This window comes from Apus apus, chromosome 5 (assembly GCF_020740795.1).
Source record: "Apus apus isolate bApuApu2 chromosome 5, bApuApu2.pri.cur, whole genome shotgun sequence".
NCBI classification, from domain to species: Eukaryota; Metazoa; Chordata; class Aves; order Apodiformes; family Apodidae; genus Apus; species Apus apus.
Window position 1 is genome coordinate 53,892,457 of NC_067286.1, and position 21,745 is coordinate 53,914,201.

General features: G+C 39.5%; 1 protein-coding gene across 1 annotated transcript in view; it reads right to left on the reverse strand.

The window, feature by feature from the left end:
• BEGAIN (brain enriched guanylate kinase associated) overlaps nucleotides 1–21,745 on the reverse strand; it is a 154,237-nt gene that overhangs the window by 62,384 nt on the left and 70,108 nt on the right. The window contains 1 exon segment of the mRNA XM_051622581.1: nucleotides 9,576–9,665. Within this exon segment, the coding sequence (XP_051478541.1) occupies nucleotides 9,576–9,665 (90 nt within the window).

Below are 21,745 nucleotides of genomic sequence, written 5' to 3' on the forward strand. Positions count from 1 at the left end.
GGGGAATGTGAAAGCCTCTTCACTCAGGCCGTGCTCCTGCAGGGAGACACCAAGCCTGACTATTGAATCCCACTGCTGGAGCTGATGCTTAGCAACAATTCAGAGGCTGTTCAGGGGAGGTATTACCAGGTGGGAGTTAGCACCATGCAGGCTCTACATTTAGTGGAAAGACGTCTGTTTTACAGAAGAAAGATGAGAAGGCTGTGCAGAAAAGTTTAAATACCACCAGATACTCCTGGTATTAAAATTTTGCCACACCAGCTTGCACAAGTGTTGAAGGACAGATATGTTTGCATTTCTGGTGTCACCTCTCCCTCTCTGACAGACCTCTGTCCACAAAGGATGGTGAGTGGTCAAAAGGAGTCTTTTTTTGTTCTAGGTGTTCCTGCTAGCCTGCACATTAGGCTGAGCATCAGTGACACTGCGTGGCTTCAAGCCCAGAGGAGGGTACACGTGTTGATGAGCAGGACAGAGAAGGACAATGTGTGCCTATCTCAGCCTGCAGCCATCAGCTGGGATTCATCTGTAACATCACCTGGAGAAGCTCCAGGTGAACATATTTCCGCTGGAGCATTTTGGGCAAAGCTAAAATACCATGTGGCATTGGCTCTGTTCTGAAGAAGGTGTGCTAGAAAACAAGCAGGTTTTGATTTCACCTGTCTGATCTGCTGCCAGCTCATCTGCCTGGCAGATGGCCTGATGACAGAAGAGTGTTGGCATGAAAACTGGGGCTGTTCAGCTGCCTGAAGGCCAGAGGATTTCTAGAGCTTGTTAACTTCAGACAGCCCTCGAAGAGGATTCTCCCTGAGATGTTACTCCCTGAGAGATAATATCTATGGGGTTGCCCATCAGTGGAGTGACCTGGAAACCCCACATCTCCACCTGCCTGGTCAAACTGCTTTGGCAGCACTTTCACTTCTACCTGCCACACTGGGGCTTTGCTTTGTAGGTGGTTCTGCAATGTTGTTTGAATCCAGAATAAACCCATTTTTGAGATATTGAAATTCTCTCTGAATGAACTGATTACATTCCTTCACACAGCTCTAGGAGTGAGTAAACCAAAATATGATTAATGGTTTTAGGGGAAAATTAGCAATGAAAGGAATGCAAAATGAGGGCAAGTTAGATGCTTATGTCAAATATACTGAAAAAATATATCAAAGTTTCTCATTTCTGGGTAGTGAAACAGAAGTTTTAAAGCAGCTGTGAAAGACTGAGCCAAACTCATTGTATTCTGGGGGTAAACATCCACTGGGAGAAGCAACATGTAAGTAGGACCTAATCTGGTCTGAGGTTTGGGGCTCTGAGTCTTTGGCTTTGCCAAATATGGCTGGTGTTATATGGGTTGGGTGAATGAAGGTAAGGCTGACCTGACCAGAAGCAAATATCAATACTACTGGTCAGCTCTGGCTCCTGTTCTTAGTCAGTCTCAACAAGCAGGCATTATCAGGATGAGATTAATCTGACCTATTTTAGAAGCCTACTTTTAGATGAGGTGACGCAAATCAGGAAGTACCCATTTCCGTTGCTTACAAGGGAGTATAGTCAAGTAGCTCAGACGTAGACAACGGCATCTCTTCAGATAACTCCCCCTCTTCCTGACTCAGTACTGTGAATACGAGATGAGGCGATAGTATTCCCTTTCTTGTTTGCTAGGTCTGCATGGAGACCGACAAAAAAGAACTACTAAGTGCTTTTAAAGTGTTTATCAGATCTGTTCCATATCTGTGATGTGTCACATTCTAAATACGGGCTTCATAGGATCAGGAATTTGGGACCACTGATGGAAATTTTTAAAATACATTCTGGAGCAGAATTTCAAAATGTATATTTACTTCTTCCACCCAGTGGGTTTTTATCTAGAGAAAAGTCTAAAACAGTCAGCCTTACACAGGTGCCTGCTGTGAGGGAGTGTGAAGAGCTAGAGAGGCTCTCTGGGAAGGGCCAAGAGACCACCTGTGAGCCCAGCCATGCCATGCCAAAGTAGGCCACTAGTGCCAGGCAGGGGCAGTGATGTGATGGGCAGCCAGAGCGGCTGGGTTCAGGTTTGTGTACTTGCTTTTCTGGAAATACTTCCCCAACAGTGTGAGGGTGCTGTGGACCTCTGCAAAGAGATGGCCTGTTTGGCTCAGGGGGAGAAAATGGCCACATCCCTGATTTTGTTTCTGATCTTCGAATGGAGTCTATTACCACAGAGACAAGGGCAGCCAGCCAGCAGGAGGAAAGGCCCTGAGGGACCTCTTCCTGACATGCAGCTCACCCTCCCCAGAGCAGCAAGCTGAAAACAGAGAACTCTGGGGACTCTCACAGCTAGCAGAGACGCCAACAGGTCCTCAGTGCCACTACATTGTTACTCAGTGGAGCTGAACTGCATTGCCAACGTAATCTTGGGCCTACCAGGGAATTTTGGCTTCCTGCTGACTCATGTGTGGATTACCCAGGTCCTTTTATTCCAGCACAGCTCTGCTTCTGGTCATAGGGCATGGTTCTGGTGTGGGACATAGCTCTGGCACGGGTCATGCTAGATCTGTTGCTGAGGGTGGACATGCAGCAAGAAAGGTGCCCAAACCTCGTCTTTGGAGGAATAGATTCAAGATGATAATTGTGTCATTGAATCTGACCCCCAACAGTGTTTTTTAGAATTTTAGTTGTTGGAAAATCAAGTCCAAGAATTTTACAAGTGTTTTCTAAGTTAATGACAGACCTTTAATGAAGCAGTAATCGGGTTTCTATGTTAATCAAATGTTTATTATATGTTACATGTTTAGGGTAACCATATCAAAAGGGTAATGCCAAAACTATCTTCCTTGTCTGCAGCTTTTGTCATTAACCTTTTGTTTGCTCCATTTGACTAGGAGGGGGATGGGATTGAATGACAAAGTCTACAAACTACTGCAGACTTGAAATTAGTTTTATTGATGAAATCAATTATGTTGCTGCAGCTCAGACCCTCAGTCCACAAATCCCAAGAGTCTCATGCTCTTTATTCAGCAGCTTAATTTTTAACCAAAAATGCCTTGGCATTTACAAAAAAAAAGAAAAAAAGCCTTGGCAAATGTGTATCCAAGTTCTACAACAGGCATTTTCCTGTAAATTCAGGCTAACATACACTCTGCTCAGTTCATCTATTTTTTTGCATATTTTTACCAAGGTCTGTCAGGTTTTTGTTTTTATTTTTGTTTGTTTGTTTGTTTTGGTTTTGGTTTTTTTCTCCACTACTTTCAAAGTAGTTTTTAAATATTTGAAACTTTGGAGTATGAACAGTTTTCCTGTCAAATTGCATGTGGATCTGGCCTTCCTATAGATAAATATGCACACATATACACACACATATATATCTATTTGGTTTTGAGTATTAACAGTTTGAATTGTCTTTCCAGAAGTAATTTTCACAATAAACAACTGGAAGCTGGGTTTGGATTGTGAGAGGGAAGGCCTGTACATATTTTTCAGAACTGATGTGTGGGTGATACAAATCTGGACCTCAGATAGTTTCCAGATGACTGATGGACACATAAAACAAGTAACAGAGTCCTTTTCCTTTTCCTAGGTTCCAAGCATTCTGGCAGAATTCAAACTAGAGAAGAGGGATGCTTTATCAGAAACATTAAAGACAGTAATTTGAAAGGGAGGTGAGGGGGAAAAAAAAAAAAGAATAAAAAATTTAGCAGTTGAAGTCCAAAGTGTTGTGGAACCTTAGTGTGACAGCCTATTTACAGCACCAGGAGTTTTGACACAGATACCTGAAAGCAGAAATATCACTGGATTTTGAAAGATAGCTTTTCTTCACTTAGGATGGGAGTCCCTGGCTGTTGCATAATTTGTATAATTAAAAATTCAGACCAGGCAAGAGGTATTATGTGGTAAATACACCTAAACTGTATTTGGCTTATTTGTAAGAGTAGACAAATAAAGCTGAATTATGTGTTGTTGAATTATGTCTTGTTGTAACAAGAGCATTCAATATTGATCATAATATCAGGTGATTGAGATATGAAAATTGAGTTACATGGTGACATAAAAAAACCCTTAGAGGACCAGCTGTCAGCACTGAGTTGTATGAAGTGAGTGCCACTATTGTCAGTGGAACGTAGTAAGATTTTCGAAATATGCTCATAATAAAGACATAAAATTGTCCTTTGTTTAAAGGTAATATCCATAACCTAAGGCTCTGAATGGATTAAATAGAAATACCATGAATAAAATTACAGCTTTTAGAAACAGACACTAAAAGTGTTTTGATTACTTTAAATGAAATCTCTTCGCAAGCAATTGTGATTTGCTGCTGAAAATGAACAGTGGGAATGAACAGGCCTGCAACAAGGAAACAGATTATTGTGCAGGAATAGGAATCCCTAGGGAATCCAGGGTACAGAGCAGCTCATGGAGAGGGAAGAATGTGGCCTTAAAAACGGGATGTGCACTGTCCCCCAGGCACAGCTGCACTGGCTGGCCCAGGGCTGCACTTGGCACAGGGCTGCACAGAGATGGAAGAGCTGCGCCAGCTCTTTGCAGACTGATTTCATAGTTCTGCTAAATTGATTTGGTTCTGGAGTGGTCAAAACACCATTCTGCTTCCTCTTAATGAGATGACCACTTCTGGTTATGAGACACTTTTGAGGAGAAATACCTGAGTGTGGTTAGGCTGGCTGTATGTTAGAAATTAGTGTAATGCCCAGTTTCAAAGGTGACTAAATCAGAACGGCCAGTGTAGGTAGCAAGACCTGTATGATCCTGTCCTTCTTCCAGGCTGTTAGACTCTCTAAAGTCTGTGGGTACTGACTGATTTCAGCTCCTGCAGGTAGACTGAGAGTCACTGCCTTAAATGCAAGCTCTTGATTTCAGTAAGTGATCATACAGAGGTTTGAAGAGACTGTCCCTGTTCAATTTGTTTCTCTGTGCTGCTAGAAAATGAAGAGATGAACAGGTGTAAAATAGGATTACCAGAGAAGAGAAAGAACATGCAGTTCAAGAAAGAGTACATAATTTCTGACCTCTAAAGGTGAAAAGTATGTTTATTTTCTCATGATAATGGAGGATGCTGCTCATGTTCATGCCCTACTCTAAATTGTCCAAATAGTCTAAATGTTGCCAAGTGCCCTGGACCACATCTGAAATTAATCAGCTGGTGAAGCTGGGAGAGAAGGGAGTTAAATTCTGCCATGGCAAACTTCAGCCAGCACTTGTTCAAGAGGGCAGAGATGTACCTACCTTAACCATTCCTAGGGACCCATGAAGGGACCTTCATAACGCTTGCTGCCCAGACTCTGCTCTTGACATGACTCTGAAGAAGGTTCGTCTCTGTAAAAGCTGCTGTTTTTTGGCTTTCCTGAGGCATATACCTTTGCATAAAACATTGGGCTAAAAGAAATGGTGATTTACAATGTAGAGTTGTGAAAGTGTAAGAAAAAGCAGGTGAAGGGGCTGACTGCAACAAAGAATTTTTGCTGTAACAAAGGCTACTGGGGGGGTTGCCTCCCACAGAAAGTGATTTGAAGTTGCTGAACAGACGTTGCCTGCTTTTTACTGTCTGCCAGTATCCTAGCATTCTGTACTGCATCTCACTAGGGAATCCAGACTACTAAGCAGTGATGAGAAAGGAGAGGAAAAAAAACAGTGAGGTATTGAAAAATGAAGGCAGCAAAATTAGAGGTAGACTTCAATTTATTATTTGGAAGCCAAAGAGAGCTCTCCAGGTGATTGAGCAAGCTGCTTTTGGTTGCAGCAGCTCTCCTTACAGCTTTGAGTGGCCAGCTTCTCGATTGCTTTGGTTTGTAGTCATGGATAAGCACTCCCTCTGGAAATTACTGAAAGCAGCCTGCCACACCAGCTCACAAGCTTATAAAGTTATATTTTAATTGTGTTATTAAACCTTTCTCACTTTTGCTTTTGTCTGTTTACCTTCCTGATTCATCTGGATCAACCTGTGCTGGAAGAGGGATTTGGTTCCTCCTGAATTGTGCTGTTTATTTGTAACAGGACATGTAATGTCCAAAAGCAAGCTGAAATTTATCTTACACTTTCTATTCAAGGACTGAAGGTGGAGGTAGGGGAGGGGAGTGCTATAGATACGCTCTTGAGTAGTAGGGAAAGAATTTTGTTCCTGTTTTATTTGTTATATCCAGACATAGGTTGATGGACACAGGTTATCACCTCTGTTCTCACCTTAGCTATTTCCTTCATTTCCCAAACCTTTTCTCTTTCTTCTGATTTGAAATTCATCTTTGTCTGGCTCCAGGGACTCATTTTGGTGGGCTATCTTAGCACTTCCCATGAGAAATTTTATGGCAAGCAGTTGAAAAAATTAAATATAATCTTTTGGCTCCAGGAGCAGTCAGATAGAATTGCTACAGGGACTGGAGGGAGGAGCAACTGCAGATGCCACTGCTTTTTTTTCCTTTATAAGCAGTGAATATTACCCCCTTTGAGTAAATTACTTGATTTCCTTTTTAATTATATATGGTCACATTTGCATTCTCTTTTGTGACAGAAGTCATACAAGACAGAAACTCTTGTTGTATCTCTAACTTGAATCCATAGGTGCTGGCCTTTAAAAAAAAGCTGATGCTTGCCAGATGTTATTACTAAAGAATATGAAAGATAATGCTGCTGCTACTAAGAGTGAGACACAGCACTTTCAGAAACCATCAGTGCAATTCTACTGCAATCTCTGTTCTTTATCATTTAGCTTCCCTATCACACACAGCTGTATGACATTACTAAAGCAACATGCCACAAAGGTGAGCTCCAGGGACATTTTGGAAGAATTTCTGGCAGTAGAATAAATAATTCATTTATTAACACAAGAAAGTGATTAAAATATATCAATAAATCAATTAATACATTGATTAAATAATACATCTTAGGCTGGACACACCCAAATTCTCAGCTGTGCACATGTAATTCACATTCTGAGAGAAGCTATTACTACACACAGACTCATGTAGAGGGTGTTGAGCAGGAGCAATGGGAGCCACCAGGTGCTATCTGAATGAAGTTATTTTGCCTGAATATTGGCCTGAAAGATATTTTTAGTTTTCCTACAATAACAAACAATCCTCAGCTCTTTGATCAACTTGATTTAACAACAAAAGAGGAGAAGGAAAAAAAAACAACAACAAAACCAAGAGGAATTGCCATCTGTCATCTTTGGCTAATTATTTTGAGCTCTTCCTCATTTTATATACTGCAACACCCTAGTTTAGGACTTTTTATCTCAGAAGCCTTCTGCTCTGCAAGATTATAAATGAGTTCACCTCTAGGAAGTTCTCCATGACTCAGCATGTTGTGCTGTTATTTCATACAACCTTCCTCCCAACCTAATGTTATGATTTATGAGTTCAGTCAAGTCTACTTTATCCTGCTCCCTCAACTGAACTGGCTTTTCAGTGGAAGACTCCACTTTGCCGCCTTTTTTTGTGGGTATATTGGGAAGGAGGTGGAACAGGACTTCGTTCTTTCAAACTCCTATTAGCAGTCCAGCACCTTGGCATTGGAACTTCTGTAGTTTTTGGAGGGAGACATTAAATGAAGGAGATCTCTGCAAGGGTGGAAGGTCCAAATCAGACAGCAGGCATTCATCTGAAAAGATCCTTGAGGTATCTGTGTGAAAAGCAATACATAATGTGTTTCTGCAGAGGGGACCCTGGAGCCCTCTGCTTCCACCCACCTGTGGATGTAGCACCCTGCAGAGTCATGAAAAGTGAGGAAGCAGCTTCATTTTCTATAGACTTTCCCAGAAACTCCTCTTGTGCCCTGATGTGGATTAGCCAAACAGAGAACATATCGTTTTACCTTATAACTAAACTACTTCAGAATTCAGGGTGAATCGAGACTTGATTTTTTACCTCTCTAGCAGAAATATTTGTTACCTTCTCATTAGTTTTTTAAAGGCTAAGGTGCATCAGGCTGGGTAACATAGAATCTATCCTCATTTTGTAAGTGCTAACAGTTGTCATACTAACTATCTTTCATTTTCACAAACATCTTGATTTTTTAGTTGCTTCAGCAAACTGATGCTTTTTGGAAACAAAGTTTCCAGAATAATTTTTTTATGTCTAGATATGTTGAAACAGTGTGATTTAGATTAGAGTTAATAAACTGTAGGGAAACAAGTATGCTTTCAGAAACTACTAAAATCTCTCTATAAAAATGTAGATCCTTTTGAGCTTTTTAAAAAGTGGGGGAGAATTGAAATCTTTCAATGGCTGTTTATTTATTTTATGAAATGACTAAATAGCCTGAGCTGAACTGTTGGATTTGTGCATTTTAAGCTTTGGTATAATTAGAGATAAACTGTGGTACTGTTCTCCATAACAGTAAGCTTATTTTCTTTTGAAAATAAGAAAACACAAGTGCACAGTGATGGTAGGAAAAGGGTTTGCTTGTTGTTTTAGGTTTTTTTGAGATAGCCCTGCAAAAAGGCTGCTAAATGTCACCCGAAGGCTCTGAACTTCTCCATAGGCATCCATTTAAAACCAACAAACTCAGTGATTACAGTGTCTCTGTGAATCTGTTCTGATTTTAAGAGAGTTCCAAATATCCAATCAAATTGGAATCAGGGTCAAACATTTTCAAAAGCAGTTTTAAATGCCCTGATTATATTTCACTTTACTGGTCATTTCCTGTTTTTAACAAGGAGAAGCAACAGAACAAAGTTGAACAAAACCCAGGTAAATGTTGAGTGTGTGTGCAGAGTCTCAAGGGACTGGAAAACAGAAATTCGAATCACTTTTTTCAAGACTGTTGGTTTTTTTACTCCATAGAGTGTAGACCATGTAAAAAATAGTAAAAAAACCTCACATGTTTTCCTGCACTAGTAGCACTCTTTAAGATGAAAATTCACACACAATATTCAAAGAAAATCAGTAGACTGCAAGAAGGTAATCTAAAGCTTAGCCTGTGTTTATTTTTTAGAATCTGATTGATTTATCACTTTAAAACATATTTCAGTGTTTCATTTGTCATTGAAAACTATAGGATCAGTGAATGACGTTTCATCTACATACCTGCTGCTTGAAATAAAGTTAAACAACAAAGAACAAAGAGTAAATTCTGGAGAAAAGTAGGAGCAAAATATGGAGAAATGAGTCATTACTTAAACTTACACTATGTGTTACATAGAAATGTAAACTAGAATCAGTCATAACTCCTCCATCCTTTCAATATGTCTGTATTATGGCACTGAAAAAATCCATGCTTCAGGAGACCAAAGATTAATGTAATCTTGATAAAGGAGCAGAATATAAACCTACCAGCAATTAAGAGAGGTGGGTGAACTATGCAGGTATCTGTAGCATCAACAATTATATTCAATGCATCTCTATTATAGGAACTGTAGATTTTTCATCTTTTAAAACAACTTTGAGATTTTATACACAGTAATATACACATTAGTTATTACAGGCTTGGCTGAGGCAAGTACTATAAAAACAAATCTGCTGTCCTAGTTCAGAAAACACAGTGCAACTGAAAGATGAGAGACTACAGACTGATATGAAGAAATGAAACATTTTTACAGACATCAGAAAGTTGGAAAGAAAGCATAACTTCACAAAATATCTCTTATTAGTTACCTGTCCCAGAGAGTAGGTGAAGATTTTGCGAGCCTGCCCTGGAGAATTCTAGGTTGCCATAGGCAGGTTGGCACCCAGGAATTTCGTACCCTGCAGCATGAATAGAGGATAAACCATGGCTAGGGATGGCTCATAAGACATACGAGTGATAATCTAGCTAGATTTGCTGCATATTGGTAGGTTATGGCATAATTTGGCACTAATTACTATTCAGGATATCTTACTTTAAAGAAGTATTAAAACTACTAAGCAAGGTGATGTTACCCCACACACATTTAGTGATTTATTCGTACAACTACTGTAGGTCAGAATGGGCATCTAGAATTGACCTTATCATGGCTGTAAATGGCTGTTACTCCATCTATTTTACTGAAGAATCATTTGCCCTTAAGATTTGTGAATCAACCTTATATTTTTGCCTTGTAAAAACATCATTTTAATCAAATTTATGCTTCATTGAGAAAGGGTCAGCAAAATTCCTTCTGAGCACCATAGTGATAACATGTTTAACAGTTTCAATTAAATCTGGGCTGCTGTTCAAGTTCCACATACCAGGTTCCATGCACATCTACCAGCAGAAGAACAACAGCTGCAAAATATTTGTTGGAAATTAAAAGCACAACGAGAAGCAATCTGAACTGACAATATAAGCTATGAATAAAGCGCAGCAAAAGCAGATCCAGAGCTCAGAAAAAGACCAAGGATGCAGGAAACTTAGCTATTGGAACTGTAGCCCAACATTAGTATCAAGCAATGCTGGTAAGATCCAAAACATTCTGTTCAGTCCTTAGTCAAACAAATTCTCACTCAAGTCAAAGGCATTTTTTCCTGAGTAATATCTGAGTAAGGACTACAGTACTTGGCCATGCAGAATACCTCATACAGTATTGCTCTGTTCCTTTGCAATATCAGAAATGCAACATGATGTACCTTGAAGGATAAACTGAATAAAGGAATATTTTTTCCTCATTCAAGCATATTCCTATTTATGAACCAGAATTTTTGCATAAGTTTCCCTGTGGTCAGTGATCACTACACATACAGAAAATCCTACCTTCCAGTATTCACCACCAGTTACTAGTGGGTACTGCAAAGCAGGGACCTTTTGGACCTTCTGGACTGTGAACACATCTTTACACACAAGAACACGTTTCAGGAGTCTTTGAAATCTTAACTTGAAAAAAAAATATATCAGTGAATTCAGACACAGGTTTTTCCAAAACCAGTGGTGATTTTTCAAACTAGTACATTTGCTTTTTCCACATGCTTCACAGAGAAATCCTCCATTGTAGCTTTTTAATGAAATAACAAAATTTTCAAATTCTGAGGTGGATGAAATAAAAACATTGGGCTCTTCAAGCCCACAAAATTAATTCAATTTGGACTCTTGGAGCAAATAAGCCATTTGAGCAGGCAGAAATCTCTGCTGTCTTCAGATCCATCACCATCTCTCTTCGATGTAGACCTAATCTAACCTAGCTCGTACTTTTTACTGATATATAACAAATTGAACAATAGAATTGTCAAGGTTGGAAAAGACCTTCAAGATCATCAAGGCCAACCATCCACCCTACAACTCCTAACCATGAAACCATCTTATGAAACACCATATTCACCCCTTTTTTGAACATCTCCAAATATTTTACCTCCACCACCTCCCTAGGCAGCATGTTCCAATGCCTCACCACTCTTTCTGTGAAGAATTTTTTTCTAATGTCCAGCCTGAGCCTCCCCTGGTGCAGTTTGACCCCATTTCCTCTTGTCCTATCGCTGGTCACCAGGGAGAAGAGGCCAACATCACCTCACTACAACCTCCTTTCAGGTAGTTGTAGAGAGCAATAAAATAATCTTGACAAAATATTTTAAGGATATGAGATTGTGAGATGTTTGGACAGAGAGGAAGGGGTGTGAATTCCGTTGTAGTTATCTGCTCAGTGTTTTTCTTGACACCTTTTCAGTAGTAAGTCCTGTGTAATTGGTCCATAAAGGAGCTAACGCAAAGAAAAGCTCTCTGCTCTAAATGTTGTGGGTATTTCAAAAGCTCCTCAAGGTATTTAATAACATTATTTCTCAGATAATCAGTATCAGCTGTAGTCACTCTAGTCACATTCTCATGTGCAAGGTTGAAAAATAATTAGAAACTGTAAGATTTTTTTATTTGCCTGATATAGGACAAAAAAAATTGTCAGCTTCTTCAGTTTACAGGAGATATTTTAAATGTTGAAAAGAACAAAAAGAATATTGTATAGTCACAGTATACAAATAGTAGTTTACTACGGGGAAAACATCAGTCCCAAAGACCTGATGTTGAAATCTTTCAGATTATCTGATTCTAAGATGACTTTTTATTGTGCAGTAGCATGATGAAGTAACTCATGGCTGGATGTGGCATTTAGTGCCATGGTCTAGCTGATGTGGTGGTGTTGGTCATAGGCTGGACTTGATAATCATAAAGGTCTTTTCCAGCCTTGGTAATTCTGTGATTCTGTGTGATTCTGTGATTTCACTCCTCTTTCTGCAGAGCTTCCCCTATCCATTGCTGATGTGATTGAGACAGACTGCAGTGTCAAGTGAGGTTTGAATTTGGACATATTGTAGTAGCCTGTGTTTTCTTGTCTTTCCTAGATCATGCAGTATGTTACTTCAGATATTGTCTGTGGCTTCTCTGACAATAGCTATGGAAGATACTGACAGTCTTATAGCAAACTTGGGGAAAAAAAAAAAAAAGGTGGATTTCTCAGTGAAACACGATCAACACTTTATTTCACTGTCTAGAGAAGAACAACTAACAATTTATCAGTTTTGGTGGTGCATGGTGATGGATCCATTGTGCCTAGAGTAGACACATACTGACTGCTTTGTCTATTTAAGAAATAGCGTTATGAGAAAAATAAAAACAATGTCCCCTCTCTCCATATTTCATAGGGGAGGAAAATTTGTTGCATCTGATATGTCAAAAGATCCCTGGTTTGCATGCTACTCTTCAAAAACTCTACTCTTTCTATGCCAGCATATACATTATTATTTTATAAACACCAGTGCAAGTCTGAATGTTTTTTCTGAAATAACATTTTTCAGAAGTTTGAGAATTTCAGGGTTACTCCACTCGTGCATGGAGAACTTAGTGAATTTACTTTAGCAGTCTGTAAGCAAAAGCCACCCCAAATCCTGTACCTGTAAAAGGGAGAGGGATTTTCTGTAGAGTGGGAAAAGGTGTGTCATAGTCTAATTTTATCCTAAACTCAGTGTTAAGACCTGAAGGGGATTTGAAAGTCACCCTTAAACTGGGTTGCGCTGTTACAATTTCTGTACTTGCCCAGTTTAGCCCTATTTTACCCCAGTATGAAGAATTACAACACAAGAACTGCTATTTTTGCTTCTATTAGCACCACACAGCTATTTTAAGGTTATGCCTTTATAAACATTAATGAGCCCAGATGAAACACTGACAGGACAGGCTGGAAGAACCACAAGGACACCTTGGAACTTACTGTCACGACTCTACCTCCAGATTCTGTCCTTATTGAAGAGGCACGTGACAGTGATGCTGATTTAGCATCACAGACTTGCAAGATGCTGTCAGCTGTGCTTGCTACCTACTTTCCTACTACTCATGTCAGTGGAGGTAACTGGCTGTCATCTCCGTGGAACAAAGACTGGAGCTAATACAAATGTCAAACAATCCATTTTCTTTGAGGGGGTGGCAGTTCTGTTCCTAGAGTTAGCCAGAACTATCTATGACCATGGTATTAAATAATGTAAAACTGCTGCAGGGACTGCAACAGTGTGTCTTAATGAATATTTGAAATATAATTCCCTAATTGAAAAACAGGGTCCTAAGGAACTGTGCATCTTCTTAGTTGGGGTAAGCTGCAGGGACTGGACCAGTAGCTTCACCATGCAGACACAGATGCTAACAGAATACCTGGGAATATAAGCAGGCTAGGAATGTCCATTGAGCAAAAAAGGGAGAAAGATGATGGCACCATTTATGAGCTAATTTAATACCTATTTTCTCTCCATATAGGAATACAGAGAAGTTGCTCTGATGGATCAGTTTAACACACTTTAGGAGAGAGTGTTTCACTGGCAAAAGGCCTGCTGGCTTGGGCACCTCTTGGTGTCTTTCTGACCAGGCACAAGAATCCACCCTTTATTCTCACCCTATTTCCTGTACTTTTTGCCCTGATCTTCTACCAAGCTCCTGCCATGGCCTCTCTTCATCTGCATCTTTGCTCATCTGTACAATTCCCATCTAACATGTTTCTAGTGTTGCCATTGGTTCCTCTTGGATCATCAGCTGCTGCAATACTGAAGGTGAAGACCACTTCCATGTTCCCGCTTGGGAAGCTAGACACTACAGCAAGCTTCATCTGCTGGGAAGAGGGTTAGGGATGAAGTCTTTGTTCAGTCTTGAAACTCTGGAACCAAAAACACTTGAGGTTGAATCTATGTGTGGTTTGGTTGCCAACCTAATATGTCTTGATTAAACAGGTATGATTTTTTTCTTTTGAGGATACTTTCGAATTGTGCCACTTTGAATGTTTATAAAAATGTTACAGCACTTGAAACTACGTAAGGCTCCTTGAAGTATTTTATGTCCCAGCTCAAAACCAGGCAGGCTGAGGATTTCTTAATGAAAAAAGTAATGAGCTATTTTTTTGCTATACCCTCATTTTTTCCTTAGTGATATTTTCAGAAATTCGTAACACATTTTAACATAAAATTATGGCATTCAGAATTCCAATAGATATAGTTGAATTTTCCAAAGTATTAAGCAATCTGTCAGTGGAAAAAATTGGTTGATCTCAGTGACTGGTGATGTTACCAGGTCATCATGTCTACCTCACCTAACTATTTATCTATCTATATTTATCAAACCATGTGTTTTGCCTTTTGTGGCATAAATATGTATGTATACACACACACACACACGTGTATGTGTATATACATACTTTAAATACAATATTTTCAGAAAATATCTGTGGTAAATAATCTATAAAATCTTTAGAGTTAATATTCTGTTCTTGGACTATAAATATGTGGGTGAGTAATTATTATTGTATTAAGCACCTTGACAGAACAGTTGTGGTAGGATTGGAGCTACTTGCAATGTTTAAGTTTGTTGACATGCTAGCCAAAACACAAATTGTGTTTCATTCAGACACAAGACAGTTGGCTTAGTACAGGTGTATCAACAAAATTTAAGGATTTATGACTAAATGAATTAATGAGCTTTCTGTTCTCAAAACAGTAAGACCCATACCCTTTATGAATAACACTGCAGGAGATGACAAGCTAATAATTTTTACATAAATTTGTAACAGTTATAATCTAGTTTCAGCTCTCAAAAGCATCCCTGGAAATAGTCCATAATTTTCCAAACTTTTTCTAAGTTCATAACATTAATTGGATAATGTAGCTTGCATATGAACATCCACCTTTGGCTTGAATCCAGAAAAGTATTACAACAAAATTCAAGATTGTATGAAGTTTTGAAAACTTGGTGATCATTTCTCTTGGTATCACTGTGGTGTTTTAATGTGGCTATGAGTTCATATTTTGTCAGTCTTAAAATGCATGAAATATAATAACTGATCTGAAATTGAACAGCTGGCTGAGTACAATTTTACTGATGATTAGATTTGGGGGAAGAGAAACAGGTGCAGAAACACTCCCTTCTGCAACTACAGAAAAATATTACAGGAATTAGTCATTCAGTATCTGCATGGAAATAATCATGCATTGTTAATAATATTTCTTTTTGAAAGAATATTTCTTCTACTTAGGAAACTGATCATCTGCATACTGTGAAAAGCATTAGCTAGCTTGACTGTCTTGCATCTTATAAACCATTGGTATAGAATAAAACCAGTCACACTTTTCAGGGTTGTACTTCATCTTTGCCATACAACTTGATGATGGTTGATAGTTTGCATATTGCTTAAATGCATTCTGTTATTTCCTGTGAGAAACAATAGTCATAAATATACTGTGTATTTGCCAAAATATACCTGTTGTCTGTATGCATTCCCCACTGGAACTCCACTTGCTTTTATTTTTTCTGTGCCTCATGAAGTTTCAGTATTATTAGTACTGGGTCTCCAATAAAGTCAATGATAGCATCCAGCAGCTTCTCTGAGGCATTTATTTTGATGATGAACTTGTGTATGATGGCAGAACTCAGTTTTCGTGAGGAATGGTTTTCCACACGCAGGAAAACAAATATCAAATCGACTTATGGGCTGTCCTTTCCTCCATTTCCCCTGCCCTTTTTTTCTTCAGCTAGCTAAATAAATGTTGTTTATAATGTAATTAGCCCATCGTCAACCATTTCTCCCTGACTTTTCATCTGTCATAAATGCTTTGCTCCAGTGTCCCAGCAGCACACCATATTTTGTCCTTTTATATGGTTTGACTGCAGGCAATGTTTACACAGCTCCAGCCACCGTCTCGGAGTGCACTTAACAAAGTTTTGTTTTACAGAATCAAAGAATTATTGAGGCTGGGAAAGACCTCTGAGATCATCAAGTCCAGCCAATGACCTAAGACCACCACACCAGCTAGACCATGGCACTAAGTGCCACATCCAGTCTTCTCTTAAACTCCTCCAGGGATGGTGACTCCACCACTTCCCTGGGCAGTCCATTCCAAAGTCTAATCACACTTTCCATGAGGAAGTGCTTCCTAATATCCAACCTAAACCTCCCCTCGTGCAACTTCAGGCTATGCCCTCTTGTCCTGCTTCTAGTTGCCTGGGAGAAGAGCCAGACTCCCACCTGACTACAACCTCCCCTCAGGTAGTTGAAGAGAGTGATAAGGTTCCCCCTGAGTCTCCTCCAGACTAAACAATCCCAGCTCCCTCAGCCTATCCCTATAAGATTTTCCCTCTAGTCCCTTCACCAGCCTTGTTCCTCTCCTCTGGATCAGCTCCAGCACCTCAATATCTTTCTTGAAGTGAGGGGCTCAAAACTGTACACAGCACTCAAGGTGAGGCCTCACCAGTGCTGAGTACAGCGGGAGAATTACATCCCAAGTACTGCTGGCCACACTATTCCTGATACAAGCCAGGATGCCATTCGCATCCTGGACCACCTGGGCACACTGTTGGCTCATGTTTTGACATGGAGAACATCAGGGGGTAGCTGGCAACACCTATTCGTCCAAGAACACATCTGTGTTTAGAATGGAATTTTTATCAATCTTAATGAAACAAATTTGGGAAGATGGTTTGGTTTCCTAACATGGAACTGAGGACTGTAAATGCTTAAAGTATCAGCTGCATAAATTTGCAATACTTTAAAAGCTACCAAATCCTTTATTGCCAGTGTAATTCTCCCTTTTCCCCATTTTTCCAGTCTTTTTTGGAGCCTCCAAGTTTGGGAATTTTGGATAATCACTGACTCATTTTGTCATCTAGGAATTAACTATGTAAGAGGACTTTTCTAAATATATGAATATATTTACTGCAGAAATCAACTGTGCTTGTATTTATATTTCATACCTTTCCCAAAATCTGCTCTGATGTTTTTAAGTAGGCTTGAAAATGTGTGAAAAAATTCATACTGAATATCGAGTAGAATTAGCTGCACTCAGAATAGCAGCTCTTTTGTGCAAATACTGATCTGTGCTTGCACACAGTTCTAGCAATCTATGTGTGGTGCCTCCAGAGAATCTGAAAAAACTAGTAATTACAAGACATTCCTTCTAAAATGGCACTTACATTTAAGACTTAAATATACTCATTTCACCCCAAACAGATATCAGAAATTATATTCTATAGCTCCACAGCTTTTATTTGCTCACTGAATACATCGGCTGAAGTTCTGTTTTCTAAGCAGCTCCATTCAACTATTAGGTGACGTGTTTCAGCAAGAGAAAGAAGTGCTGGCATGCTGGGGAAAGGGCAGTGATGTCTCTGGGAATGTTATGCAGAATTTCAGCCTCAAGAGAGGGATTCAGTCATGAAGAAATGCACAGAAAAGGCTTTTTCTAAGACTGAAGAGGCATCTTAGAAAACAAACTCAAAAGCAAGGCTGGTCTAGATCAATCCAAGAAAAGAAAGACTGAGTGGGGATGTAGCTGCCATTATAAATATAAAAAGGAGGGGGAATATTTCATCTAAAGAAAAGCATTGGCTAAAGATCAAGTTAACAGAACTGGCCATGATTATATTTTCTTCTGGAAATTAGAATACTTCTAATGGCAGAACAACATGATTCTGGAGTAGCCTTCCAATAAGAGTAGCAGATAGAAAACCACTTAGAAGATGGAATAAGCAGTTGCCTGTAACTTCAGACAACTGGTCCAAAATGTCTGTGTTCCTAAATGTTTTTTTTCCCTAAAATTCCTCTTTCGCAAAAAGACTATTGTCAATAGATTTATTCTAACAATGGATCTCAGCCCTTCCAAATCTTACTCCCATAAGTTTTCAGTGGCATTCAAGTAAATTGGTACTTGTAGGAGAACAGAACCAACCACCAGCTCAGTACTGCCAATGCAGGAGTCAGAAATAGAAGAAACCTCACTGAGAAAGCCAGGGTCGAGTCCTAGCTTTTAGAATCTGATGTGACTAATGAATTGGTCATTTGATCTCTGCTAGCAATCCATTTATCAGTCCTAGAGTTTCACGTGTTTATAATACAAATGCAGTGCAACAGAACAGTTGTATTTTCAATTGAGAATACTAAGATTAGAAAGATAGTGTCTAGAGAAACATTCCGAGGAGATGCTTCCAGGCTGCTTAAAATCAATCAAAATTATGAGTATTTTACATCTCTTCAGCTTTTGCTTCTTGTTTGTCTACATAACCATTATCTCTTACCCCTGAAGAGAATGGGTGCTTTTGCTGTGGATAGATTTTTATGTTCCTTTGGCTGAGAAAATTAAACACGGAGTGGTCTCTGCTTCAGAAGTCTGCTCATGAGAGAATTGTTAAGTATGCATGTGAACAACTGCCCTAGAGTATAATCTGAGCTATTTTTGTGTTATATTTTGTTAGGTTAAAAGAAGGAACTGATTAAAAGAAACACACAAGAAAAGATACTAGATTTTAGATCAGAAATTGTTTCTCTGTCTACTCAGAAAGCCAGTCAAGTCCTCCTCTCCCGTATGCCACCATAGACTGAGATTATTTTTGCTAAATTCTTCTGTTAGTGAAGAAGTTATCCATCACTGACTGTACCTCCAATGAAATAATTTAGTGGAATTGCCTGGGCTGGTTGGCATGGAGTTTATCCCTTGTATATCTATACCGGTTCTCTCAGTCAATTTACACTCTGTGGGGCTATCTGAAATTGATTCTTCCTAGTTTTATATGTCTTCCATTATAAAGGATGGATTTTCTGTTGTCTTAGGCTATAGTACATTAATTTTGAAAACACTTATCTATGCCAGCCACTGTTACATTGGACTCTTGGATATGTCAAATAAACAATATGGTTCCCTATGTAGGGAAAATCAGATCACTTCCCTGTCGCTCGACTTACTTTCCTACCCTTATCCCTTCTCATCCATTTAAAGTACCAGATCATTGAGGGAGGGGAAAATCTCTCAGGATTCTGGGACAACAGCATGCAGCATAATGAATCTTTACCTCAGGATGAGACGTATAGCAATACAGGAAAGAGAAAATGAGAGGAGGATTCTAGTGGGGTACCTTGAATGGAGGGTCTTTTGAGAAAACAAGCAAAAGGCTACAAAGAATAATATCTGAGGGACAGCAGTCCATACACTCAGATTTGTTTGAGGTTAAATTTCAGATGAGCTGACAGGAAGATCTGAAAATTATTTAATTACCCTGAATACTATTTTAAACCTGACAAATATAAATTAAAAGGGTTGAATCAAGAATAATACAGGTAGCAGAACAGGCTCAGAGCTAAAGACAAGACAGAATTTCCCCACCCTGCGGATGAGTGTTGCCAGAGTGCAGTGCTGTGGTGAAGAAGCAGGCACGGTGCTCCTGCTTCTGCCAGAGCAAGGGACAATGCTGTTTCTGCAAGAGGGGTGAGCAAGAGCTTTCAGCCTACTCTTAACATCCTTTCCCTTGGCAGTAGCAGTGGCAGGTTTCCGGCAGAAGCAAAGTAGGCAGCTGCCCCAATAACCACATACTTTATCTATGTCTGGAGCTAGCTCTGCAAATCCCATTCCATTATTTCAGGGCTTGAATCCTATACTATACCTGGCACAAGGCCTATTCTATGCTTTAAAAGTACTTTGGGGAAAAAAAGATAAGGCAGCAAACCAAAATTGCCAGGTGTGACCAATCAGAGCACAATTAAATCTATTATGGATGGAAAGAATTATCTCCTTAAAAATAAATAAATAAATAAATAAATAAATAAATATTAGCTGTTGTGGAACATGTCTCATTTAGCAATCAAAAAAAGTATATGTTCAGTTGAGTCTTATTAGTGCTTGGCTAACTCCTGTCATGTGCTTCTTCCAACTGTCTCTTGCTAGAACTGGCTGTGTTTCAGAAAACAGACCTCATCCAGATGTACATATGTGAGTCACGGGCACAGGACTGCTCTATTCAGCATAGACAATGTCTCTCAATGATAACTGCAAGCTAAGATCTACTTTTAAAACTAGGGAGATATAAATGCAGACTGTATAATGGCAAGAATTCAATGACTTGTAATACACTTTTCAAAGGGAGAACACTGAGGATTAAAAGTGAGACAGGCTCTGAAGTAATACTTGGCTGAATTGCAGATCCTGTTTTCAAGACATGAATACAGAAAGGTTATTCTCTCTAACCAGTCTCACAGACCTTTGGGTCTCTGGAGTGCCCTGAGAGGTTGGACAGACACCAAGATGTTGGAGGCCAAGTGCTTGGGTTCCCCAGCACTGATGTGATTCCTCTGCAAGGCAAGAGGTACAGGTCCATGAAGGTGCTTGACCCTTTCATAGAGCTTCAAATCCACCTCAACCATACAGATGGGCACTACAGAGCTCAGTCCTGCAGCTGGAATCTCTTTGTAAGGACCCAGTGCTGATGGTATATATTGCACACTTTTGGTGATTTGAGCATGGAGCACTGATTTGTTTCAACTTAAGAGACCTCAGTCCTGCTTCTACTTTTTCTCAGCTTATACCCTTGTTGGGTGACTATCAGCACAGATTTCCATGCCACCCATTGAAACCTGGTATTGGATAACCAGGAGTACAAAATCATGAAGTCAGGAAGATAGAAAGAAAAAAACAACAGTTCTGTAGCTCTTGTTTCCTTGACTATGTGGTGTTTCTCTCTTTCTTCAGCTGTTAAGGACTCAGGGTTCCTTATTCAGGTGGTCTGAAAGTCCCCTCTGGGCTCAGAGATCTCTTCTGGAGGCAATGCAATGACTGGATTTTCTGTATGTTTGAGTACAGAATTAAGAGAGCTTTAACTTTCCCTAACTTTATACACACGTACAGCACAAGATCACAGAAAGGAATACAATTTCTGTTCTGCCTGAGCAGTAGCTACCCTATAGGAAGGGTGACAACCTTGAATGTTACCAGAGGCTACTCTGACTCACTGCTAGCTACTGTACCATGCAAATGGTCAGCGTCCAAGCTCTTGGTATTAGAATTCAGAAATTTTTTTACAACATAATTTTTCCTATTTCTCTGTTAGTTACTTCAGCAGTGCTAGTCACTTTCAATCTATCCATTCTGTTTTGGAAATAAGCTGCACTCTTCCATTGCTATGGGAAGGCTTAGGCTTGATCCTGGCAGCTCTTTTACACCTTTAGATGAGCAACCTTGAATACTCACAGGAGAGTTCAGTGAAGGTCTATATAGCTTCTTCTGACAGATTTTTTCTTCCTGACTCTCTTCTTCCTTTGCAAAGTGCATTTCAGTATCATATCTGAACTTCTGACTGGCAACTACCTTTTTGCTGGGAGGTGACATCCTTTCACAGTCTAATGCCTTGTGTCTTGTTCCTGTCTTATTTTCATGTAATCTGTTTTGAGTAGCTCTAGACATCTTGGCAGGAGGGCTGAAGCACACTCACTAGCTGTGTTCTTGACCTCTTTCTGATGAGACTGAAGTTACTCTGCTCCCTGTGGACCCTTGAATGAACAAAGTGGTAGGGAAATGCAAAATCATAGAATCATAGAATTGTTTAGGATAGAAAAGATCTTTAAGATCACATCCAACCATTAACCCAGCACTACCAA